Source organism: Haliotis asinina, chromosome 7 (assembly GCF_037392515.1).
Source record: "Haliotis asinina isolate JCU_RB_2024 chromosome 7, JCU_Hal_asi_v2, whole genome shotgun sequence".
Lineage (NCBI taxonomy): Eukaryota > Metazoa > Mollusca > Gastropoda > Lepetellida > Haliotidae > Haliotis > Haliotis asinina.
In genome coordinates, this window is record NC_090286.1 from 37,239,951 (window position 1) to 37,263,242 (window position 23,292).

The 23,292-nt window shown below is 39.7% G+C and overlaps 1 protein-coding gene across 1 annotated transcript in view; it reads right to left on the reverse strand.

Moving 5' to 3' along the window:
* Positions 1-788: 788 nt before the first annotated feature.
* LOC137291154 (lipoxygenase homology domain-containing protein 1-like) overlaps positions 789-23,292 on the reverse strand; it is an 83,971-nt gene continuing 61,467 nt past the window's right edge. Inside the window, exons 46-69 of the mRNA XM_067822442.1 lie at positions 22,908-23,092; positions 22,473-22,565; positions 21,848-21,974; positions 20,424-20,578; positions 19,747-19,895; positions 19,517-19,635; positions 18,792-18,955; positions 18,157-18,246; positions 17,897-18,026; positions 16,215-16,448; positions 16,013-16,091; positions 15,280-15,419; positions 14,505-14,668; positions 14,081-14,203; positions 13,407-13,539; positions 12,561-12,715; positions 11,733-11,890; positions 10,006-10,088; positions 9,109-9,260; positions 7,794-7,886; positions 7,338-7,470; positions 6,417-6,571; positions 6,056-6,207; positions 789-4,510 (exon numbers count right to left, since the gene is read on the reverse strand). Of these exons, the coding sequence (XP_067678543.1) occupies positions 4,432-4,510; positions 6,056-6,207; positions 6,417-6,571; positions 7,338-7,470; positions 7,794-7,886; positions 9,109-9,260; positions 10,006-10,088; positions 11,733-11,890; positions 12,561-12,715; positions 13,407-13,539; positions 14,081-14,203; positions 14,505-14,668; positions 15,280-15,419; positions 16,013-16,091; positions 16,215-16,448; positions 17,897-18,026; positions 18,157-18,246; positions 18,792-18,955; positions 19,517-19,635; positions 19,747-19,895; positions 20,424-20,578; positions 21,848-21,974; positions 22,473-22,565; positions 22,908-23,092 (3,245 nt within the window). The 3' untranslated portion in view covers positions 789-4,431. The remainder of the gene's footprint in view (positions 4,511-6,055; positions 6,208-6,416; positions 6,572-7,337; positions 7,471-7,793; positions 7,887-9,108; positions 9,261-10,005; positions 10,089-11,732; positions 11,891-12,560; positions 12,716-13,406; positions 13,540-14,080; positions 14,204-14,504; positions 14,669-15,279; positions 15,420-16,012; positions 16,092-16,214; positions 16,449-17,896; positions 18,027-18,156; positions 18,247-18,791; positions 18,956-19,516; positions 19,636-19,746; positions 19,896-20,423; positions 20,579-21,847; positions 21,975-22,472; positions 22,566-22,907; positions 23,093-23,292) is intronic.

The window sequence follows — 23,292 nt, forward strand, 5'->3', positions numbered from 1 at the left end:
ATCCAGAAAGACTTTTCTATACATATCAAGATATGTGACATCATCCAAAACGACTCTCTTTGCTTGTCCTACCTTCTTGGTCGTGAAGAGGCAAGAAGTAGCCCAGAAATGTAATATTGTAAATATTTAAGAAGTTGTAAACCCCTACCGTTTGTTGTCATGTTACCTACCAACTTCTAAATGCCAATCAACTATCCGTCTGGAATCTGTAGCAGACACTGAACAATATCTCTTCAACTTAACTTGATTACATGAGCATGGTTTTACGCTCCTTTTGGCAATGCTCCAGCAATAACACGGTGCGGGGACACCAGAAATAGGTTTCACACATTGTACCCATTGAACCCGGGTCTTCAGCATGATGAGAGAACACTTTAACTATAGCACCAAGTCATCCCTGTGTGAAATTCCTAGTTGACGTAAGTTATCACCATACTGTTACTCCTGCTGGAATTGGTAACAAAACTTTTCCCGTAGGTAATCTTAAACAAGTGAGTGAGTGAGTGAGTAGTTTTACGCCACTCTCAGCAATATTCCATCTATATAGCGGCAGTCTGTAAATAAATGAGTCTTGACCAGACAGTCCAGTCATCAACAGCATGAGCATTGATCTGCTCATTTGGAAACTGATGACGTGTCGACCACATCAGTGAGCCTGACCTCCCAATCCTGTTACTTACCTCTTATGACAAGCATAGTCGCCTTTTATGGCAAGCATGGGTTGCTGAAGGCCTATTCTACACCTGATCTTCACAGGTCAATCATAAACAAGTACACACTGGCATGTTTCAATGTTTATTACATGTGAATGTATAAGAGGACGGACTGTGAAACAGCATGTAAAGTACATGACTACTGGTGCAACAACAATATCGACAACATCTATGCTGACAGTGTCAACCACAACCCCATAAGGAATATCACAGAGGAGTACATACTACATAACTTGGATGACTCACGTCATTGTTCAAGGATGAATAAACATAATTCATGGAAACAAATAACCATACAACTAAATGCTAAAACATTATTATATAAATACTTTTTTCATGGTATATCTGTGTAAAAATAAAATCATAAATACTATTCAGGTGAAACAATTATTCTTGATATCATTTCCCTATGTGAACTGTGAAAATCGATTAAAAATGTGGATATTTTGCTATTATACTGATGAAAAGAAATAAGTTATCAGCATTAAATGGAGGCGGTGGATGTGTACAGGCTACTGGTCACAACTTGGTAACTTCCTGATCCATTAATATACTGTGGACCAACCAGTCTACATTTCTGAAACTCCCAACTGTTATTCTCTCTTAAAGGAGAGAGCAATTTTACTTTATGTCACCCTGAATATCCAGTAATATTAGTTATTAAACCGAAGTCAAAAATAATTTTTTCCCAGGATATTACTTAAAATCTATTACTCGGTCATGGAATATGCTGCAGTGTAATATTTTTATGGCAATATTACACTAGTGTTCTACCGCTAAATGTATGACGTCACTAGGTTCACATCTAGGACATCACAATGTTAATGCCTGTTGCAATGGTATCAGACCCACGATTTCTATCAATTTAGGGTAGAGGGTAATAAGCAAAATACTAAACTTGCTTCCATGAAATACCATTTTCCTTAAACATGTGAAGGATTTAGTATCAAACTCTCTGTTACTTATTTGATACCAAATCATTAACACGTGTAATAAAAATGGTATTACATAGAAGGTTGTATAGTATCCGCCACCCCCCCACGCACGCACACAGTCACGCACGCACATACACGCACACCGTAATTTTAAATAATTGGTCCCTAACATCCTCTGTGCCATATTAAGGTTCTAATGAAGTAATTACATGCATCAGCAAAGCCTCAAAGCACTGCTGTGTTATTTAATTTCATCAGTGTAAGTGTAGGACAATTGGTAAGAAGTATGTACTATTATATGCCTACTTAATCAAAATCTAATACATTCAAATTATATCATAAAAGATATTAATGTGAATACATACCATCCAATGCTGTGAATTAATTGGCTTCATTTTATCACAGAAGTTACGGTTCAGACTCCGAAAGACTCTGCCATGTAAAAATACTTCATATAAGAAACAACAATATCTGAAACATATTTCAGTTAGTTTGGCAAATAAATTCAGGTTTTATATATCCTTATGGAAGTATCAGTAGAATATCTCTCTGTAAGTTCTTGTGAAATATATCATAGATAAATGAGCTATTATTTTGACAAATAACTGTCAATGTCCAGAAGAGATTATGTCATATTTTTTGAAAATGTTGGCATGTGGTAAAATACTATAAATATAATAAATATTGTATAGGATATGTTGTATAACTACACTATAGGCAGATGGGTCTTTGGTAGGGTAGATGCTGTACAGTAGCGTGTCATATGGAAGACTGAGAGAAATGGAGGTATGCAGTCTTCTACTTATTGTGCGAATCAAAGATGTATATTCGTCTTTGTGCGAATTTACTTGGACTTGCACTATATAGTTGCCTGTAGCTGTGAGCATATGCACCACCAACACACTAGCCACTGGTCTGCAGGAGTGAGTATACGCACTACCAACACTAGCCAGTGGTCTGCAGGTGTGAGTATATACACCACCTATACTAGAGAGCCTCAACATGGCTGGTCCTGAGTGGCACTTCAGGTATTTGTTCATATCACAGGAGAGATGTCTTCGAAAGCGGGGCGGTGGCTGGGGGCTAGGGGCTAGGGGCTAGGGGCTAGGGGCTAGGGGCTAGGGGCTAGGGGCTAGGGGCTGGGTTGGGTTGGGCTGGGGCTGGGGCTGGGGCTGGGGCTGGGGCTGGGGCTGGGGCTGGGGCTAGGAGTGGGGCTGGGCTTTTCCTGGGGCTGGGGCTGAGGCTGGGGCTAGGAGTGGGGCTGGGCTTTTCCTGGGGCTGGGGCTGAACTGGGCAGGGACTCTGCCAATACTCTTCCTGTGTTTTCTACTCTATATTTGGGGGACGCTCTCACACAGCAATAGGTAAGGACAGAGTATTTTACCGTCTTAGCGGGTGATACTTTAATACCAAATTGCTCAATGATACATAATAACGGTCCCACTGATACAGTCTGAGGTTTGCATGTGCAGACAGACATAATTAGCATTAAGTGTAGGGGAGGGAAGAGGGGATGTGTATTGGGGGACTGGGGATACATAGAGTATGCAGGTAGGTTGACAGGAATAAGGCCTTGAGGACATGAATGATTTAAGGACAACACAGACATATATATGTCTCCACTTTTGGTAGGGATGATATCATCTTTACGTCACACACAAACTGATTCTCATTATATATATAGTGCATATCTAAAAAGATTTGATAATCCCTATCAAAAGTTGAGTAGTATATATAAGTACACAATGACATATACCATTAAGTAGAGCATCACATGTGTCATTGAGTGTTGTATTTTTTCACTTGGAAACAATGTATGACTAACCAAAATTATTTAACATTTGAAGTGTATGAAATAATGTGAACAAGCTTGGCACTACCAGATAACACTATATATGAATGACTAAATGCTACAGACCTGTAATATCAAGAATAGATCCATCCCTGCGATAAGCACCTAGAAACAACCATTAGCCAACTGATTTGTTGCTACTATGTTACACCTACTGACAGGTATAACATGCATTACCCAGTGTATATTCTACATATCACAGATAAACAACAAACAACTTTGTCTAGAACAACAGTTTCAGTAACAAAACAACCAACAATATTCATGTATCTGTGAAACTACGTAAATCAACAAGTGAAGGCCCTGTCATATCTATATTGCAATATGGGTCAGTTGTCAATGTGGTTTATGCCATACTGAAATAGATTATACATGTATATCACAGTATATCATGAATTACATATATACTGAAAGGATATTAATGGATCACATGAAAGGACAAGTGTTCCCTTATATTTTTCCAGGTTTCTTCACAAGCTATGCAATAAAAAGCGTGTGAAGAAACTCGGAAAAAATAAAGGAACACTTTGCCTTTCTTGTATTACCTTATTTTTTTTCCCTCAGTATATTTATAGCACAATTATGCTTTTGTGTAGCTATTAGTATAACAGTTTCACATAACAAATGTATACTTCTGGCAACAACAGAGACACTGTGTGTTTGCTCTAGGAACATAAAAGAAACAGCATCCATTTTCAGGAATGTAAGGGTTTCAAGAAACAACTAAGAATTCAAATCTGGTCCACGAGGTTCAACGAGGGCGAGGCACCTGCTATTATCTATTGACCGACCACTGGTTCACGTATACCATGTCCATTGCACAAGATCTCACGTGTCCGTTCACCATGATCAAAGTACAAAAATTTGGACAGATAGTTTTTGATGAAACATGGATGACTGGAATTCTTTGAAGAAGAGGCTGCTGTAGAATCTACCTGCCACCCCGGTGTGACTTAGAGACAGGGATTTCTACCTCCGTCACTTGGTCATCCTTGTCCTCGTCTATCCACCTGTAACATCAATACAACATACAGAACTCATACTTTCAGCAACAACTGTCTTTAGACCCTGGTGGTAAATCTAACTTTGCTTCTGATACTTAACCATCCAGATATTTATCACAGACAATAAGCCACTTGTCTGTAGAAGGTATATTCAGTCTGGTAAAAGACTTCACGCCCATTCATACTGGCAATGTTGTTTGTCACATTAGCAATGCCCCACTCACAATGCTGTTGTTATTCTCACATTTGCATTGCCCAACTCACAATGCTGTTGTTATTCTCACATTAGCATTGCCCCCACTCACAATGCTGTTGTTATTCTCACATTATCGTTGCCCCACTCACAATTCTGTTGTTATTCTCACATTATCATTGCCCCACTCATAATGCTGTTGTAATTCTCACATTAGCATTGCCCCACTGGCATTACTGTGTTATTCTCACATTAGAATTGCCCTACTTACATTACTGTTGTTATTCTCACATTAGCATTGCCCCCTGGCATTACTGTTGTTATTCTCACATTAGAATTGCCCTACTTACATTACTGTTGTTATTCTCACATTAGAAATACCCCCCTGGCATTACTGTTGTTATTCTCACATCACAATTGCCCCCCTGGCATTACTGTTGTTATTCTCACATTAGAATTGCCCCCCTGGCATTACTGTTGTTATTCTCACATTAGAATTGCCCTACTTACATTACTGTTGTTATTCTCACATTAGAATTACCCCCCTGGCATTACTGTTGTTATTCTCACATTAGCATTGCCCCACTGACATAATGTTGTTATTCTCACATTAGCATTGCCCTACTTACATTACTGTTGTTATTCTCACATTAGAATTACCCCCTGGCATTACTGTTGCTATTCTCACATTAGAATTGCCCCCCTGGTATTACTGTTGTTATTCTCACATTAGCATTGCCCCACTGACATAATGTTGTTATTCTCACATTAGCATTGCCCTACTTACATTACTGTTGTTATTCTCACATCAGAATTGCCCTACTCACATTACTGCTGTTATTCTCACATTAGAATTGCCCTACTTAAATTACTGTTGTTATTCTCACATTATCATTGCCCCACTGGCATTACTGTTGTTATTCTCACATTAGCATTGCCCCATTGGCATTACTGTTGTTATTCTCACATTAGCATTGCCCCCTGGCATTACTGTTGCTATTCTCACATTAGAATTGCCCCCCTGGTATTACTGTTGTTATTCTCACATTAGCATTGCCCCACTGACATAATGTTGTTATTCTCACATTAGCATTGCCCTACTTACATTACTGTTGTTATTCTCACATCAGAATTGCCCTACTCACATTACTGCTGTTATTCTCACATTAGAATTGCCCTACTTAAATTACTGTTGTTATTCTCACATTATCATTGCCCCATTGGCATTACTGTTGTTATTCTCACATTAGCATTGCCCCATCAACCGAGGTCTGGGTTTGATACTCCAAGTGAGTACTATGAAGCCTATTTCTACCTGAGAAACTCACTCAGATCCTGAGACTACAGATCATACTTACTTTCCATATGGGAAGAAAAACTGTTCCTTGTTGTTGATCTTGACAGTCACAGAGTCAAGCTTCCATCCTGCTCCAGCCCCTCTGCCATCATGGCCAACAACTACCTTCTCCAGACGTCCCAGGTCCACTGCCTCCAACTGGAACGTGTCCACCTGGGATGGACAAAGCAACAGAGATGATACAGCAATAACAACAGTTCTGTTATTTCAAAACTGATGGGGGGAAGTTCCCCATTAACAACTATATCAAAGATAATGTTGTGTAACAGAGGGAGAAAAAGACGATTCCAGCACATCATCGATATCTTTCCAGTTGCTAAAACACTGTTTACACATCAGGACTTGACATGTCATTGACTCACTGATCCTGTTTCAAACTTGTTCTTGTCTTCCAGACTATTACGAAGAAATCTTTGTCCACAGTCCCCTTTACTTCCAAAGAGGTTTATGTAGACACTGGCATCGGTGCCAGACCCCCAGTCTGTTGCTGTCGTCGTCTGGACAATGTACTTGCACACTAAGGGAAGGGAAGAAACACAAGTGATGTCTATTACTCCAGGATCTCTTGGACATGGACTGGACTTATTGTCCAGGGCTTTGTTTCACAAAGCTATCACAGCGCCATGATTGGTGAAAGACTATGCCTCGGCACAGGAGGCTTACAACAGCTTTGTGGAAGTTTGCCGAGTCAGGTTCACTCCTTGACATAACACTGCACAATATACAATGATTTTGTGTTCTTCTGACTAGGTACCATGTCAACTGATGTTTGTTTTGAAATGCTAACCAGGAGAGGATTTTCAAAATTTGTATGTAAAATGGTGCCTTTGTTCCAGTAACCTTGCCAAATAGTCCTGCACAAGACAAGTATTACTCTCCAATGTAATTATTATCATTATTATACATTTATATATACTGCACTCTTCCTGGAACTAAAATCTGCTCAGATCTGTATGCTTTCCTATTATCATTCTGAACTCCCTGAGAAATATACAACCAAATCAATATTTGACCTTTTCAGAATGTGCCTTTCTCATTTTGCAACACTGATTCCATGTTAGTTCAATTATTTACATGAATTAAATGATTGTGCTAATTAAATCATCTTCTGTGGTTAACCTTACAAATTTGTCTTGGGATGCCATATTAGGATTTCTAACAAGATTATTTTTATAGAAGATACAAGTAAAGTTTACAAGAAGTCTAATCAAACATGTCCAACTTCTATTGACCTTTTCAATACTTTCGTCACTCTAGACAACAATCGAGGTGTTGTCTCTCACCTGCTTCTGGGTTTTTTTTCGGCCAGAGAGCTGGTACCTCCACAGCAATGTCCCCATGGTTCTCAGAGAAGGAGAGCCAGCGGTTGATAGGGAACTCCAGGCGCTCATCTCGGAACCTGTCAATCAGCACGACCTGCCACAACACCAATGTCAGATGTAAACAAGGTACATATTCCATGCAGCTGGCTTATAAAACGATAAAGCAATGTTCCTACAACGTCATAACAGAGAAGGAAAACGTGTTTCACACACTGCATTTATATCAAGGACAAAACCTTAGTCTTCAGCATGATACTTGAATACTGTCACCCTTTGTAAACACACTGACTCCTTATGAAAGGAAGCAGGAAAAAAGGAGGAAATGAAGCAGGAAAGGAAGCAGGAAAGGAGGACAGAGACCAATACCTAATCCAGGGTTTTGAATTCAGATACACACTCAGTTTGGGGTTCTAATACCTGTTTGACTCTCCAGCCTGCAGCCATTCCACTGTCATCATGACGTAGACGGATCTTTCTGATCTTCCCGATCCTATTGGGGTCCAGCCACATCTAATGATAAAGAATTAAGGTCATCATATTTCATCTTGAATCATCAAAACATGCCAAATACAGTCACCAACAATTAAGAATATGTAGTGAATTATCATTACAACCAGTTTGATGAACATGATTTACGATATGATACATATAAAAATGAGATTAAACAAAAACAAACAAAACACAGGAATGTCATCCAGCTCAAGGGAAGCAACTGAACTGTGGTTTCAGTGTATATAAACATATATTATCTTACCTCACACTTAAATGTCATTTTCTGATTGGCTAAACGCTCTTCTATAATTTTCAATGTACCCCTTACAAGCGGGGTACATTGCAATATACCCTGCTACCAATGGCAACTCATTCAGTACATTGTGGTAGTAATCTTTATGTTGAATAACATTGAATCATGCACGATAGAAATCGATAGAAGGGAGATAACTCTAAATATTATTTTTCTTGTGTCGTCTGCAAAATCTAGCGATGGCTACGAAAGGTTTTGCCGCGTATTACAATAAATTTTGACAAAATGTTCAAATGCACTCCATGTGAATGTTAAGAAGGGGAATTACACTGCTGCAATTACACAATACAATACCTGCAGGACAAAAATGCAAGATGGAAGATTCAAATCGTTTGACTGACACAGGTTGGATGAAGTGTACGGTCTGATACCCAAGCTTCAGACAGTTCAGAATTAACATAATAACATCATAAGTTGTTCACTGGTCATGAAGGACCCCTGGGTTGATGTACCCTCAATGTTAAAATGTTAATCATGGTTATGTCAACCCTTGCCCCTCTCGTGACCAGTGAACAACTTATAATGTATTTCCCTCGTTAGGTAACAGGATGATATAGTCTTTACTTCCCCTACTGCTGTACAAACTGTGTAAGTGTTACTTCCTGTATGTGACAGGGCCAAAGTAATTAGAAAGATTTTTATTGCATAAAGTGGTAGAAGCCCTATTCGTCAAATTTCTCATGAACTCAAAAATGTCAGACGTTCTGGTTTTACACATTTTAACATCTTCAAGATAAAATGAAACCCTACAAGAATTACCTAATTCCACAAGGTGATCGTGGTGATGATGAAATAGCGACTCCATAAATTAACATATCAGACTTTCTGACAATTATGGCACAAAGACTGGGACAGGGCCCAGAGTTCAGAAAACCATCTTGAAATAAGCAACTTTGATTCTAGTATGAACACTCTGAGTGGACGTACATCAAAGTGGTCAGTCCTGCTGACATGGAAGTGACCTTGCAGCCTCTCCTCGTCTGACTTTCCTCGGTCACCATAGACTGTGAGGAAAACACGAGCATCTGTAGCACTGTCATCCTCGTCGCCCGTCATCACCAGCACCTGCCAGTCACCATCTAGGGAGACAGGAACACTGTGTTTAAACCAGTAATGGTTTACTGGAGTCAAAGAAATATCAACTCTGGTGGATATGCAGTGAACTAATATGGTGATTTTAGGAATTAGTTGTCATATTGCAGTCTGTGCCAAAAAATGTCTGCGTTTACATGACAAAACATTACATTACCATTTATCATTATGTCATTTACAGTATTTTCAGGAAGTTATTATACAGACTATCATCGATACATGATGTCTCCTCAGAAACAGTTTAGGGTAACTATTGTCTGATTTTGGGGTGTATTACGAAATAAGTATAGTACAAAATCTTGTACATTTTGGGTCCATTCCAAGATTCAAACTCATTCTTGCAGACTGATGAACCTTTTGCCAGCACATGGAGCCTGCAAACTTAAGGCACTCAGCCAATGAAGCTTCTACAATAGTTGAAATCCAAACATTGCTCAGTTTACTGGGCCAAACAAAATTTTCCTAAATGCGAACTTGAGACAAGTGGCTAATCAGAGAACTGAAGACAGTGATCCAATGTAACAACATTGCAGTGTAAGATGGTTAAAGACTAGCATTTGAAGATGGAGGTTGGTATTAATGTCAGCTTTGATGATGCTGGACCTAGAACAGTCAATACCGAACAGACATATTTGTCTATGATCCCCTGTGTTAGGTATTAGATATAACAAGTATCAGATTCAGGGACGTATTTTAACTCTCCAGAGGGTGTTTGGAACATGGTGGTTGTACCTTTTGGTTTCTTTGCCTTGATCGTTTCTGACAATGGCAGGACTCTTTCCAGGGCCTTGTCATCCTGCCCCTCGTCCAGCCATCTGTAACCCCACCAACACCATCATATCCTGACTCCAGAACAACATCAATCAATCACATTGCTTAATTCACATCAACATTATTGCATACCCATCCTCGGTATCTCCATGTATACATTCTGTTAAATCTCCACTATACCCTGGATGTATCCAAGCCTGATAATTTTATTACCTCCCTTTGCTGGCTTTGCATTCTCACAGCAGCCAATCAGCAAAGCTGCTGTTACAACCAAACTTGCCAGTGTCAATAAAGACCTTTTAAAAATAATGCAAGTACTCCTTCTACCTTATTCAGATTGAGTACCTCTGCATCATTTGTGTTGCCAAGTTTAATCCCCACAGTGAAGCACAGGACATATGTGGTCTCACCCTAGGCAAGTGGGTTGGTTCATAATTGCCTCTGTTCACCCAGCAGCAAATGGGTACCTGGTGGGATAAGTAATGTGACTATAACCTTCTAGTGCCTAACAGGCACTTGGGTTATCCAGGGTAATAATATGCTTGCTTTGACTGTTAGCGCTATGAGCATTCACCCCGTGAGTGGAGTTTGGCACACTATAAATGCACATATTACTATTATTATTACCAATCAGTTGGATAATTTAAAGAGCGAAAATGCTCTGTGAATGGTAAGCTCAACTTCCCAGCATAGACACCTGACTGGATAAAAAGCCAGTCAAGGGAGGTAATAAGTTCAGTAGATGCATCCAGGGAATAGTGCGGAACGTATACCCTGGAGATATTGAGGATGTTACACACCTTACTTTACAACAACATCCATCTGATCATGTCATAACATCACTGCAACATCACATATCTGTCCACTGTCCACATCACAATGCAACATTGCATTCTTGACTGCATGACATAATTATCTGCACACTGTGTCAGTGACTTAAAATATCATAAAGAGTTGCAACATTGTATCCCTGACTTCAAAAACACAGAGCTAGTGTTGGGAATGGTTGATATCTCACAATTGATGACTGCTACATTACAAATGAACATTCATAAAAAAAAGTTGGTTAGTGTCAATTGTTTGCATTCGATTATGAGAAAATGTGATCAAATGCTTGGTCATTTGTTCACTGCGAATTTTTTTTATTATTTCAATTAATCGGAACACCACTACTGACAACTTTCAAGATATGTTCCATCGTCAAATGTTTCAAAGACTATAACAGATCCAAAATTGATTATGAGAATTGCTTTGTCACTTGGTCATTGCTACCAATCTTTGATTCTTATTTCAATTAATCATACCACTATCACATACAATTTTGCACCCCTGACTTCAAAAACATCATACAACATTGCATCCCTGACTTCACAACAACTACATTGCAACTGCATCCCTAACTTCATTCATCTTCGCCATCGCAACATTACATTCCTGATGTAACACAGTGTGTTTCATTACCAGGAAGGTTAGACAGCTCACATCATTCAGATATTATTCTGATGTAGGTTCACATGGCAATACTATAATTTATACAGCTGAAGATTGTTCATGCCATTTGACAAAAGCGGTTTTCAAAGACAGCAGTCATGATCTGAGCATCAATCTAATGTGGAGTACAAAATAGCACATATTTCGTAAAATCAGGATGACAGGTATACTCATTTACCTTGACAGATTCTCCCTACCTGCCACACTTGAAAACATATTTATCGTTGCCCTCTTGAGGAACTTCAATGACAACTTTATCCAGGAACCATCCTGAACCCGCACCATAACCATCATGGCTGACCTTCACCTTCTTTAGCTTGCCAAGTTCAACAGCCTCGATCTCAAACAGATCACACTGAAATATGCAGCAATCAATGGCTGGAAATTCACACAGTTCTAGTCATCATTCTGTTGTATAAACAGCCAATGTATTATCATACAGTGAAGAGTTACATATCAAGACTGTATTGTTTGCGAGTGTTTCCAAATTGTCTGTGTAATGGAAGAACAGAATTCGCTTCATGCTATTTTTTAAAAAGCTACTGTGTAGATATATGAAACTTGCTGCAATAACTTCACATGACACATATTCAAAGAAAGAAGATAGAGAAAAGAGATTTTGAAAGTGGTGGACATTTCATTAACTTTAAACTTGTGAAGATTTGGGTTAGAACTGATCTTCAGTGACCCATGCTAGTCTTAAGAGGTGACTAATGGGATCAAACAGTCAGACTCGCCAACTGGGTTGACCCACCATTGTACCCCATTTTGCTTAGATCGATGCTCATGCTGTTGATCCCTGAATTGTCTGGTCCAGATCCGAATATTTACAGACCTCCCTTATACAGCTGAAATACTGATGAGTAAGGTGTAAAACTAAATTCACTCATTAACTAGAATATACATAGTGTAGTTTAAATAAAAGGATATGGCACCATTGTGTTGAGGTATGTTTCTCACCTAAAAACAACCATATCATGCCACCATGCTCACTTTCATCCACCACAGTATCAACACAGACTTACATTGCCTTGTTCAAACTTGTTGGCATTGGTGTAAGACCCATGGAGATGTCTGGTGCCAGTGTCTCCCCTGTCGCCATATATCTGTATGTAGACATTGGCATCGGTGCCTGCATACTTCACGTCACCAGTAAACACCTCAACATGGTACTTGTACACTGAAGACAAGAAAACATCACTGAATGTTTGGATGGGAGAACACTGGAAACTGCAGGAGGTGAGGAAAGCTTGTATATTGCTCCTGTCAGTCACAACTGAACTGTTATGAGGCAGATGAGAACCTCTGTTTAGTGTGGCTTTGCTAGCTCCTGTGAACTTTCAAAGGCCATATTTTATGAAGAATTAAGCAGTGAATTTTAAGTGCACATACTGTTCATTGAGAGGTCTTATGGTAATGTCAGAGACTATACAGTAATCACTGTATCTATATGTTCTGTACATGTTGCTGTGGATAAAGCAAGGTAGGACTAGGGCTTTAAACAGAGGCAAACATTTGGGATTAAATTCACTATTTAGGTTCCACTGGGGCCTCGGAATTTTATTAGTGAAATATTATCAAGTCACTTCTAGAATTTTATTCCTTACAACTGCCAATAGGTGCATGTTTTTGTTTGGCTCAAAAACATTGTTTTCTGGACATTTGGAAAGACCAGGAAACACCTACTTCAAACATCAGGAAATATTTGTCAATATTTTGGGGAACAGATACAAAATGTCAAGATACTTCCCTCAAAGCATTGAAGGACAGAGACATGTACAGGTACTGGTACAGGGACAGAGATCGCTAGGCTTCATTCCAAAGTTAACTTGAACCATCAAACCCTGAATCTACCCGACTATGTTACTTACCCTGCAACATTTTGTCCTCATCTTTGTTGTATACGGGTAGCTCCAGTACACAGTCAGCATAGTCCGTCACCCGCACCCACTTCCGACACTCAAACATGTACTCCTTTCTGGTCTTGTTGTTCATCACCACTATCTGTGGATGGGGAAAAGGTACAATCACAGCTTGTTTTGGATTTCAAGACATTATTGTTACCGACTTACTCTAAAACAGATGCATCACCACTAACCATGTGGAGAAGAGGTGAAATCCCAGCATAAAACACAGACATTTGACCTTCAGTATATATGCTTAGGCCTTTCTGATGACATGGTTACCATTAGCTAATATTTCCACAGACTGACATCCTTGAATATTGACAATATGGCTATTTTCAGTTTACTCACTGTTGGTAGCGTTGTAGCATGCACCTTGTGCATCACTCAGAAGCAATTTTACAGACAATCGTTCATGTACAAATCTTTTCAAGTAAAAGTACAAAAGGTATGAGCAAATTTCCACTTTCACTATTTGGTAAGTTATGTACTGATTGGCCATTCTAAAAAAGGTTACCTGAAACAACCTCCTACTAGGGTTTTGTTAACCTCAAAAGAAGAGTGTAACGAATAATACTGAGACTATGTTTACTTGGACTGTATACCTGGTCAGAAAGACAGTCAGCAACAGTGGAACTTACAGAGTCTGGGAACCATGATGGACAAGAGGTGAAGTCAGAGTACCACTCCTGTTGCCGATCTGCTGCCCCGTCAAACGCCAGCCTCACCTTATACACCTCACCCACGTCTCGACTCACACGCACCTGGCGACAGCAGTATATGGTGGGGGACATGTTAACACTACGCATTCAGCACTCATATATATCACATGACACAACAATACCACTGAAATACAGCAGAAAGGAACCAAAGTATGGAACATGTCCACTATCTTGACAGAAATAGGCACACAAATTGTGGACAAGACACAAATGAAAGAGAGTTTGCATTAAAATAATGAAAAGCTGACATGATTTCAAAGGAATAAAACAGAGCAAATCATGCAGACTGCAACAAACTGTGCATGTATTTGAATCTATATTGATAACAGACGCTACTCCTCACATCAAACTTGTCCTTTGCTCCTGGTCTGAATTCGAAGTCATCTTGTTCCCCAATGATGATTGGTTCACTGTGACCTTTGTCACCATAGAGGACAAGTGTGACAGCATTCCCTGTGCCATCCTCCCTGTTAGAGCCAGTCGTTGTCCAAACAGTCCATGGGTCGCCTGGAAACATGAAACAGTACAAGTGAGAAAGAGGATGAAAGGATAACATTGCCTAATATCTTAGTCAGCACAAAAGGAGAGAAAAGCATAGGACACAAAGGACCTATTTTGCCCTGTATTTCCAAAGGGGAGATAGGTATTGGATGAATGCAGTTTCCTGCATTAGTTTCCCATTGGGAAGATAAGCATAGGATACAAGTGACCTATTTTGTCCCGGGTTTCTAAAAAGGAGAGATAACCATGGGACACAGGAGACCTTATTTGCCCTGTATTCTTGGAAGGGAGAGATGACATTTTACACCACTGCTAGCATTATTCCAGCAACATCACGGTGGGGGAACACTAGACATGTGCTTCACACACTGTACCTGTGTGGGGAATCAAGCTTGGGTCTTCGATGTGACAAATGTCAACTTCAACCATAAGGCTATCCCATCATGCACGAGGGGAAAAAGACACGGTACATAAGATCTGTTCTGCCCCATGATAAGACACACATCAGACACAAGGGAACTATTCTACACTGGATTTGCTAAGTTATTCCACCACTGACTACCAAAATAAAAACAGACATTGGGTACATGGGCTCTGTTGAGCTGTCAGCTACACACCTGTGGGTGAGTGCGGTTTAGGGGAAGGTGTCTTCTCCTTGGCACGTGAGGCAGGACGTGGAGGTGCATCATCTACTGGTCCTGAGTGTGGCACCAGGGCCCTCTCTATAGCATGATCATCCTGACCCTGGTCCAACCACCTGAAACAAAATGGTCCACAAATTTTGATACACAAATAAACATGAGTGAGTTTAGCTGTACATCGTTTTTATCAACATTCCAGTAATATCATGGCAGGGAATACCAGAAATGGGCTTCACATATTGTACCCATGTAGGGAATCGAACCTGGGTCTTCAGCATGACAAGCAAATGCTTTAACTACTAGACTACTCCACCGCCCCAAATAAACAAGTTTGTTTTCAGAATCCAAATACAGATTTTATACTGATACTGACAAAAACAAATTCCTCATTCTTCTGAAATGAATTAGAGACTTCCTGAGCTGAATTTCCCCAAGATTAGAAAAACATCTCCGACAAACACACCTCTCCCCTATGCAGGTGTCGCTGAACTACGTAAGCTATCTGGGTGAGTAGTCATACTCTCTATTTTTGCCAAACAAACTGATTGAGGAATATTTCTTTCCATGCTTCAATCAAAGCCATCCTTTGAGCAGTTACTTTTAAGTAAACTAAATCATAACATGAACATAACTGTTAGGATATCTATGAAACATACTGTTTTAATTGCAATTACAAAAGTGACATCAGATTATATTTATAGTAACTTACCTGTTACATACAAACACATATTCCCTGTTTGTTTCTGTTGTCTCCTTGACAACCACCTTCTTCAGGTATACACCCCTACCTACAACACAATAAGGTAAGCTCAAACATCAAGCAGAACATGAACTACAGTGCACATACCTCATTTTATAAAATTGCCCTAATGGAAAAAATAAAAGAGAATTTCTGTATCTTCCCTACTAACCTTTCTCCCTGAATGAGTGTCCGACGATGACACGCTCGATGTCCAACACTGACACCGCCTCTATCTGGAACTCGTCAGTCTGGTTTGGTTGGAAGGTCTTTGCATTATTGAGAGACCGCTTGAGCATTCTGCGGCCAGTGCTGCCTGCCTCACCAAATATCTCTACATACAGCTGCAGCCCAGACCCAGGCTTGGGAACATCTCCCAAGTGAACAGAGACCTGATACTTGACCACTGCAACAAGATAAGCAGGCATTTTAATACACTACAGTTTAATACACTGCAGTTTAATACACTACAGTTTAATACACTACAGTTTAATACACTACAGTTTAATACACTACAGTTTAATACACTGCAGTTTAATACACTACAGTTTAATACACTACAGTTTAATACACTACAGTTTAATACACTGCATTTTAATACACTACAGTTTAATACACTGCAGTTTAATACACTACAGTTTAATACACTACAGTTTAATACACTGCAGTTTAATACACTACAGTTTAATACACTACAGTTTAATACACTACAGTTTAATACACTACAGTTTAATACACTGCAGTTTAATACACTACAGTTTAATACACTACAGTTTAATACACTGCAGTTTAATACACTGCAGTTTAATACACTACAGTTTAATACACTGCAGTTTAATACACTGCAGTTTAATACACCACAGTTTAATACACAACAGTTTAATACACTACAGTTTAATACACTACAGTTTAATACACTACAGTTTAATACACTACAGTTTAATACACTACAGTTTAATACACTACAGTTTAATACACTACAGTTTAATACACCACAGTTTATCAAATGATCAGTAATTCTGCTAAATTACGAACTCAGAGATGCCAACCCTATTTTGGACCAAAGTATAATACTGGAGGTAACAAAGTGCCATTTGGATCTAAAAAAGTGTATTACTAATCTGCCGGCTACTTCAACATGGTACACATTTTTATAAAAGGAAGACAGAAATACACCTGACCAATCATTATTAAGTTGCATTATTAATGTGAAACAAAATACCTCAATTCCTTTGAAGTTAATTGCAATGGGCGCAATGCTAAGAGTAAATGATTCCTATCACTGCAAGACCATTTCTGAACCCCTGCACTGGTGAAACACTTCCCTGTGAAATTTTATCCACATAATCGATTTTCGTAAAATGAGTAGAAAAGTGGAATTTTCGCAGATTAAGTGTAATGGCATAATTTAATGGTCAAATTCATAATAATTATGCTCATAGCATAGGCGCTGTCATCTGTGCGAACTGCTTATTAAATAATTCTTGGGGTGAGAAGTTGCAGAGGACAGATTAGGCAAGAATGACTGTCTGAGACAGGATATGTTTTCTGTCATTACTTCAATGTAGTTAACTGAAAGAGTTAATCGGTATGACTTTATGCTGAACAAACTGTAATCCAGCAATATCACGGCCAGGGACACCAGACGAGGAAAGAAATGGGACTCACATGCTGTCACCAAGATGTAAATCAAACATGGGTTTATTTACCATTGTTAGACTAATATCCCAGTCACCCCTCTAACAATACAGGATAGGTCTCTAAGGCCCAGTGTGGTTGTGACAGTAAGTAAAACCCTTGTCATCAGGAACTCATTACTGAATGAGGCTGATCTATGTCCCCTCCACAACTCACCTGGAAGAATCTTTACAGCCGGCCACACCACTGGGAATTCTCTCCAGCCATCTTGGTTATCGTCAACAGCAACCCAACTGTCAAGGTGGTATGAAAAACAGTCCCTAGTGTCCTCGTCCTCAAAGCAGATCTGGTAGTGGATTTAAATATAATACACATGCATGAGAAATATTTTTCCGCAAATCATCGATTGCACATAAAACCACAAAACTACACTCATTATGATGAAAACTGAGCTCTTAGCAATACTAAAAAATTACCTCTTTCAAGTTCCATGCTTTCTCACGATCGTTGTCACGGAAACCAATTCGTACTTTTGTCATTTCACCAATATCTTCGGTCAGTTTCACCTGCAGCAGAATGAACTTATCATGATGTATCATACAGTTCAAATGTAGCACAAATTGTGAACAATGTCCATTTCATTTGTCTCCAAAAACAGTGTCCGAGTATAATTTTACGTCACTTATAGACATATTCCCTCGATATCACAGAAGGGGACACAAGCAGTAGGCTACACTCATGGTACCCATGTGGGGAACTGAACCTGGGTCTCTGGCGTGATTTCAAAAACAAAGATGCAATACAAACCTGGGGCTTCTTTTATGAAGGAATCATTACTATGATTAACTTTAACTTCCATTTTTTAACACTGCACTAAGTTTATGATGGTGACTTACGATTGCCTTAGTGATTTGTGAAAGGAGGCAAAGTTTATTTGTTGTAATTTGTTCTTTTTAGATAAGAATGAAATATGTAAGGAGCTTAAGTGAAAGTACAGAAACAATGTCAGGATTTTAGTTGTCCACTGCTGGAAGATGACATATTTCTCCTTAAACGGATACAGCTGATGTCTTCTTATGATCAAGATCTGACAGGAGTTGGTCTCACTGACCTGACAGAGATCAGTCTGGCGAGGCTGGAAGGGTTGGCTCCTGGAAGACTTGAGTGGTACTAGCGAACTTTCCCCTCTCTCCCCACAAAGCACTACCACCAGATCGGACACATTGCCCCTTGTTCCTCCTTCCCCAGTCACTGTCTCTATCTTCCACTGACCTCCTGGCACACAGTCAAGACATCAAGGGTGAGTAACTCATGACAACCATTGGCAAATGTATTATATCAGGGTAACTGAGTGAGTGGAGCTGTAACTCCATTGGGATTGGCCCAGACAAACCAGGGTTATTAGCACAAGAGGCTATCAAACTGTAAAGGCGAGGGAAACTCTGTCTGATTCTGGTAGATAAATCCAGGGATTAGAAAAACCAAAACAGTAGTTACTATGGCTACATCATACTATTTAACTATATTTAGCTGTCTTCTTGACCAAGGTAGAGCATAAACGACATGTTTCTTCCATGAGAATCTAATATATGCTATACCAAGATTGATGCCACTGCATATCACTTTGTACATATCATAAATAATAATTGTTAAACAAAGGTTTGTTCCCAAACAGTTGGTTATAAGCACCATTTGAGTGACTTCAGTTTCAGAGATATTTTGTCCCAGACACGTTGTACAAAGTGTTGACTCCAATCACGGTAACAACAAGGCTGTTTGTTTCTTTTTCAGGGGAGAGAAATAAACAGTGTAATGGTGCTTAGTGTTGAGACTCACGTGACACTGGAAGATCATCAGCAGATTCTGGAGGCAAGGCCACTGGACTTGGTCTGGTGCCACTCAAGGTCAAGGTCTCATCAACCTCCAGTGACTTGCTCCTATCACTTCCTAGCCACCTGCAATGAAAACAATCAAACTGAGTTATCTCTGGATTAATACTGAAAACACCAAAGCATCATTCAACACAAACCTTATTGTCTGTTATAATGGGAGTGATCTCCTCCTACCTATCAGCCTCAAACATCCTCTGAGTGTTGTCAAATGGTCCTGCCTTGATGATGATCTTGTCCAGATGCCATGGATTGCCTGGACCCTTAGTGACCTTGACCTTGTCTATTTCCCCAAGGTCAACTGCGCTCACAGTGAAGGCATCCACCTGAATCACAGAGAATATACAACTCAACTGAAGTTAATGAACACTGTTTCTTTCATTGTTTTATTGCTAATAAAACTCCTTCTGGGTTTTAAAGAGCCCATGTGATACCATGACTAAAAAAGATTCCACTGTCTAATCAAGGGTATTCTTAACAGTTTCTTGTAGGTACCTCTGACCATAAGTGGGAAAGGAATAAGTGAGTGAATGATTGCTAGCACTCAACATTTAAAACTTCAGTTGTCAGAACATCCCGGAGAGCCATATCTGTATGAGTACTCTGACTACTTGTCTCATCTGCTCAGGAAGACCTCTGTATTCGGACTACCTGTCACACCTGCTCAGAAAGTCTTCTGATTGTATTCTGATTACCTGTTACACCTGCTCAGGAATGGTTCTGATTGTACTCTGACTACCAGGTACACCACAGAAAGACCTCTGATTGTACTCTCACTTCTTGTCATACCTGCACAGATAGACCTCTCATTGTACTCTGACTATATGTCACACCAATATTTGTAATCTGTCTACCTTGCCCTCCTGGAACTTGGTTGACTTGTTCAAGTTATTGCGGAGCATTCGACGTCCACAGTCCCGACCCTTGCTGTACATATTCAGGAAGACATCTGATTGTGTCCCAGCATTCTTCATGCTGCTAGTGTACACCACTACCCGGTAGTCGATCACTGAAACAGTTGCCAGGAATACTGCACACATCTTGTTGCTTCTATAGCGCTCATGCTAAGGCTTCTTGTTGTTGAAACACTGTAATGACTAAGTGCTTTTGCCTACCAATATTTTCTCAATGAAATGGACTATAAATAGGATAATGTACATTGTAATGTACATTTGTAATTACTAAGGGCCATGGAGAATATTCTCATGGCTCTGCAACATATTGAATATTCTGTAATGTCTTATTTACCACAAAAGGAAATATTCCTTTTCACCAAAGGCTCGTATAGATTAAAAGGACAATTAAGAATGCAATTCATCTACAGTACATACTTTCTGAGAAGATTATTTGTGCTTATGTAACATGTGTGGTTAAAGCATTGCCTTGTCAAGGTGAAGGCCTTGGTGCTGTTCTGAACATCTGTACAATGTGTTTACCCATTTCCGCTGTTCCCTGCTGTGATATTGCTGGAATATTGCTAAACTCACTTACTTCTCTAAAACAACACATCGGGTTATCAAAGAGATATTGAACATTTCCAAATACATGTCATACAGTGACAATCCTATCATGTCCAGAATACTTAACTGTACATGAGAGAGTGGACATGCAATTTGAACACATTTCCCTCCAATTTGGGTTAATTGATAACACTATATTTGCACTCAACAACACTCATCCCCTTTTAACCAGTGTCATATGGAACAGATTAAAGGTAAAAAATGGTAGAACCCTGAAGTGACAATGAGTCCTTTGTTTACCAAGACATCACTGACATGGAGAGGACAACTCTTAATGTTTTGTAGACAGTACAGTGCAAACTGTCCGATCTGGCAAGTTGTCAACACTGGCATAAAATCTCAGTCCCGTCCGTGACTAGTACATTTATCATCATTTATAAGCTCTGCAATGCGGCAATTGTCAATTCTAGATCTCGTCATGAAATGAGCTGGGACATGTGTTTATACAGTAATCAGTGCTGTCTAATCCGGTAAGGAATTGGTCAGATGTGTATTGTCACCAACTAATATTTTGCTGATTATCAGGGATTATCTGGGTGCAGCAGCAACAAACAAAATCCAAATGTTAAATGTGTTGATTCACGTGCATGCTATTAAGTGAACAAAAGTAAATACGAGTTCAGTTCTAGTTGTAGATAACCATGTCAGCTCTAGAATCCAGCAAGCGGTCTAAACCAGATTATTTCTTCAGTCCCAGTATGTACCGGTTTAGACAGCTTTCAGTGTATATGGGATTGTTCAAATACCGATGAGCTTACATGGAGGGAATGTTTGGCCAGGTTTCATGAGAGGGAGTTCCTTGCTGATGTCACCATTGACTTCACCAACCCAGGTGTCAAAGTTGAAGGTCAGACTCTCTCCTGTGTCTGCATCGGTCAGGGTCACCTGGAACACAATAATGACAGTCAGGATTGTTAGCTTCAGAATAAACTAATGCGGTTCCTGGAGGAAAACTTCAAGGGAAGCTCGAGTTTGAGGGAGTTCGTGTAGGAACAGAGTAGATTTTGAGATGGTTTCTGGAAGAACACAGGAACTTTCAAGGTAGTTTCAAATGGATGAATGGAGATTTTGAAGTTGTTTCTGGAGGAAAAGATGAGCCACTGCAGTTTCTGGAGGAACAGACAGTGCCCATGGAAGCTTCTGAAGGCACAGAGGGAAACTGATGTGGTGTCTGAAGGAATAGAGATAATCTGATTATGTTTCTGGCATGGAGGAACAGTGGGTTAGGTCGTTTCTGGAAGGAAAGAGGGAACACTGATGAGTTTCTGGGGGAACAGAGGCGATGTCAAGGAGATTCTTAAGAAACAGGCACTGATGAGGGCTCTGGGGGTGTTCGGATAAGCGTGGGGTGCACATGTAATTACTGAGGAATTTACTGAGTACCTGCTGTATTGTCCACACTGGTTTCTCCTCATTTTCCTCACCAAGTGTCACTCGCACCTTCTCAATGTCACCAATGTTGCCCAACTTGATGCCCTGTCAAAAGACATATCACACCAGTAATTGTAGAGTGACTTCTCAAAATACAGAAATCAGTTCATATGAACAATGTTCAGGACTCGTGAATATCTGAGTTAAAATTGGTCTTTAAAAACCCATGCTATCATAAGAGGTGACTAACAGGATCGGGTGGTCACATTCATTGACTTGACTGATGCATGCCATTGTAACCCAGTTGCATACATTGATGCTCATGATATTAATCACTGGATAGTCTGGTCAAGGCTAGATTATATAGCTTGAATAAACCAGCAAGCCAAGAAATAAAGAAAGTTCAGGGATACAAGGCATCAAAATGGAACTTTGGAAATGTCGTACCACAAACTTGTGAGTCTGACCCGGCATCAGATGGGTCTTCTTTCCATTGGTCAGTTCCAGAGCTCCCTCAACACTCCGACTACCATACACAAACATCGTCACTGGCCGCGGCTTGCTGAAATCGGTCTGTGACATGTCCAACTTGTCTTCTGTTGCCATGGTGACAAAACATGTCCACACACCCTCTACAGGCATAAAAGACCAACATGGATCAGGAATCACAGTGAGAGAAACAAGTTGGGTCAGTAACCTCAAATGGTAAGTGGAATGCAAACATATCTACACACAAAAAATGACAAAACCCATACAAAACATCTGGTAAAAGCAGATTCAGTTATAAAATTCCAGCTCAAAAAGAAAGTATGTGATTCTGAATCTCTATCAA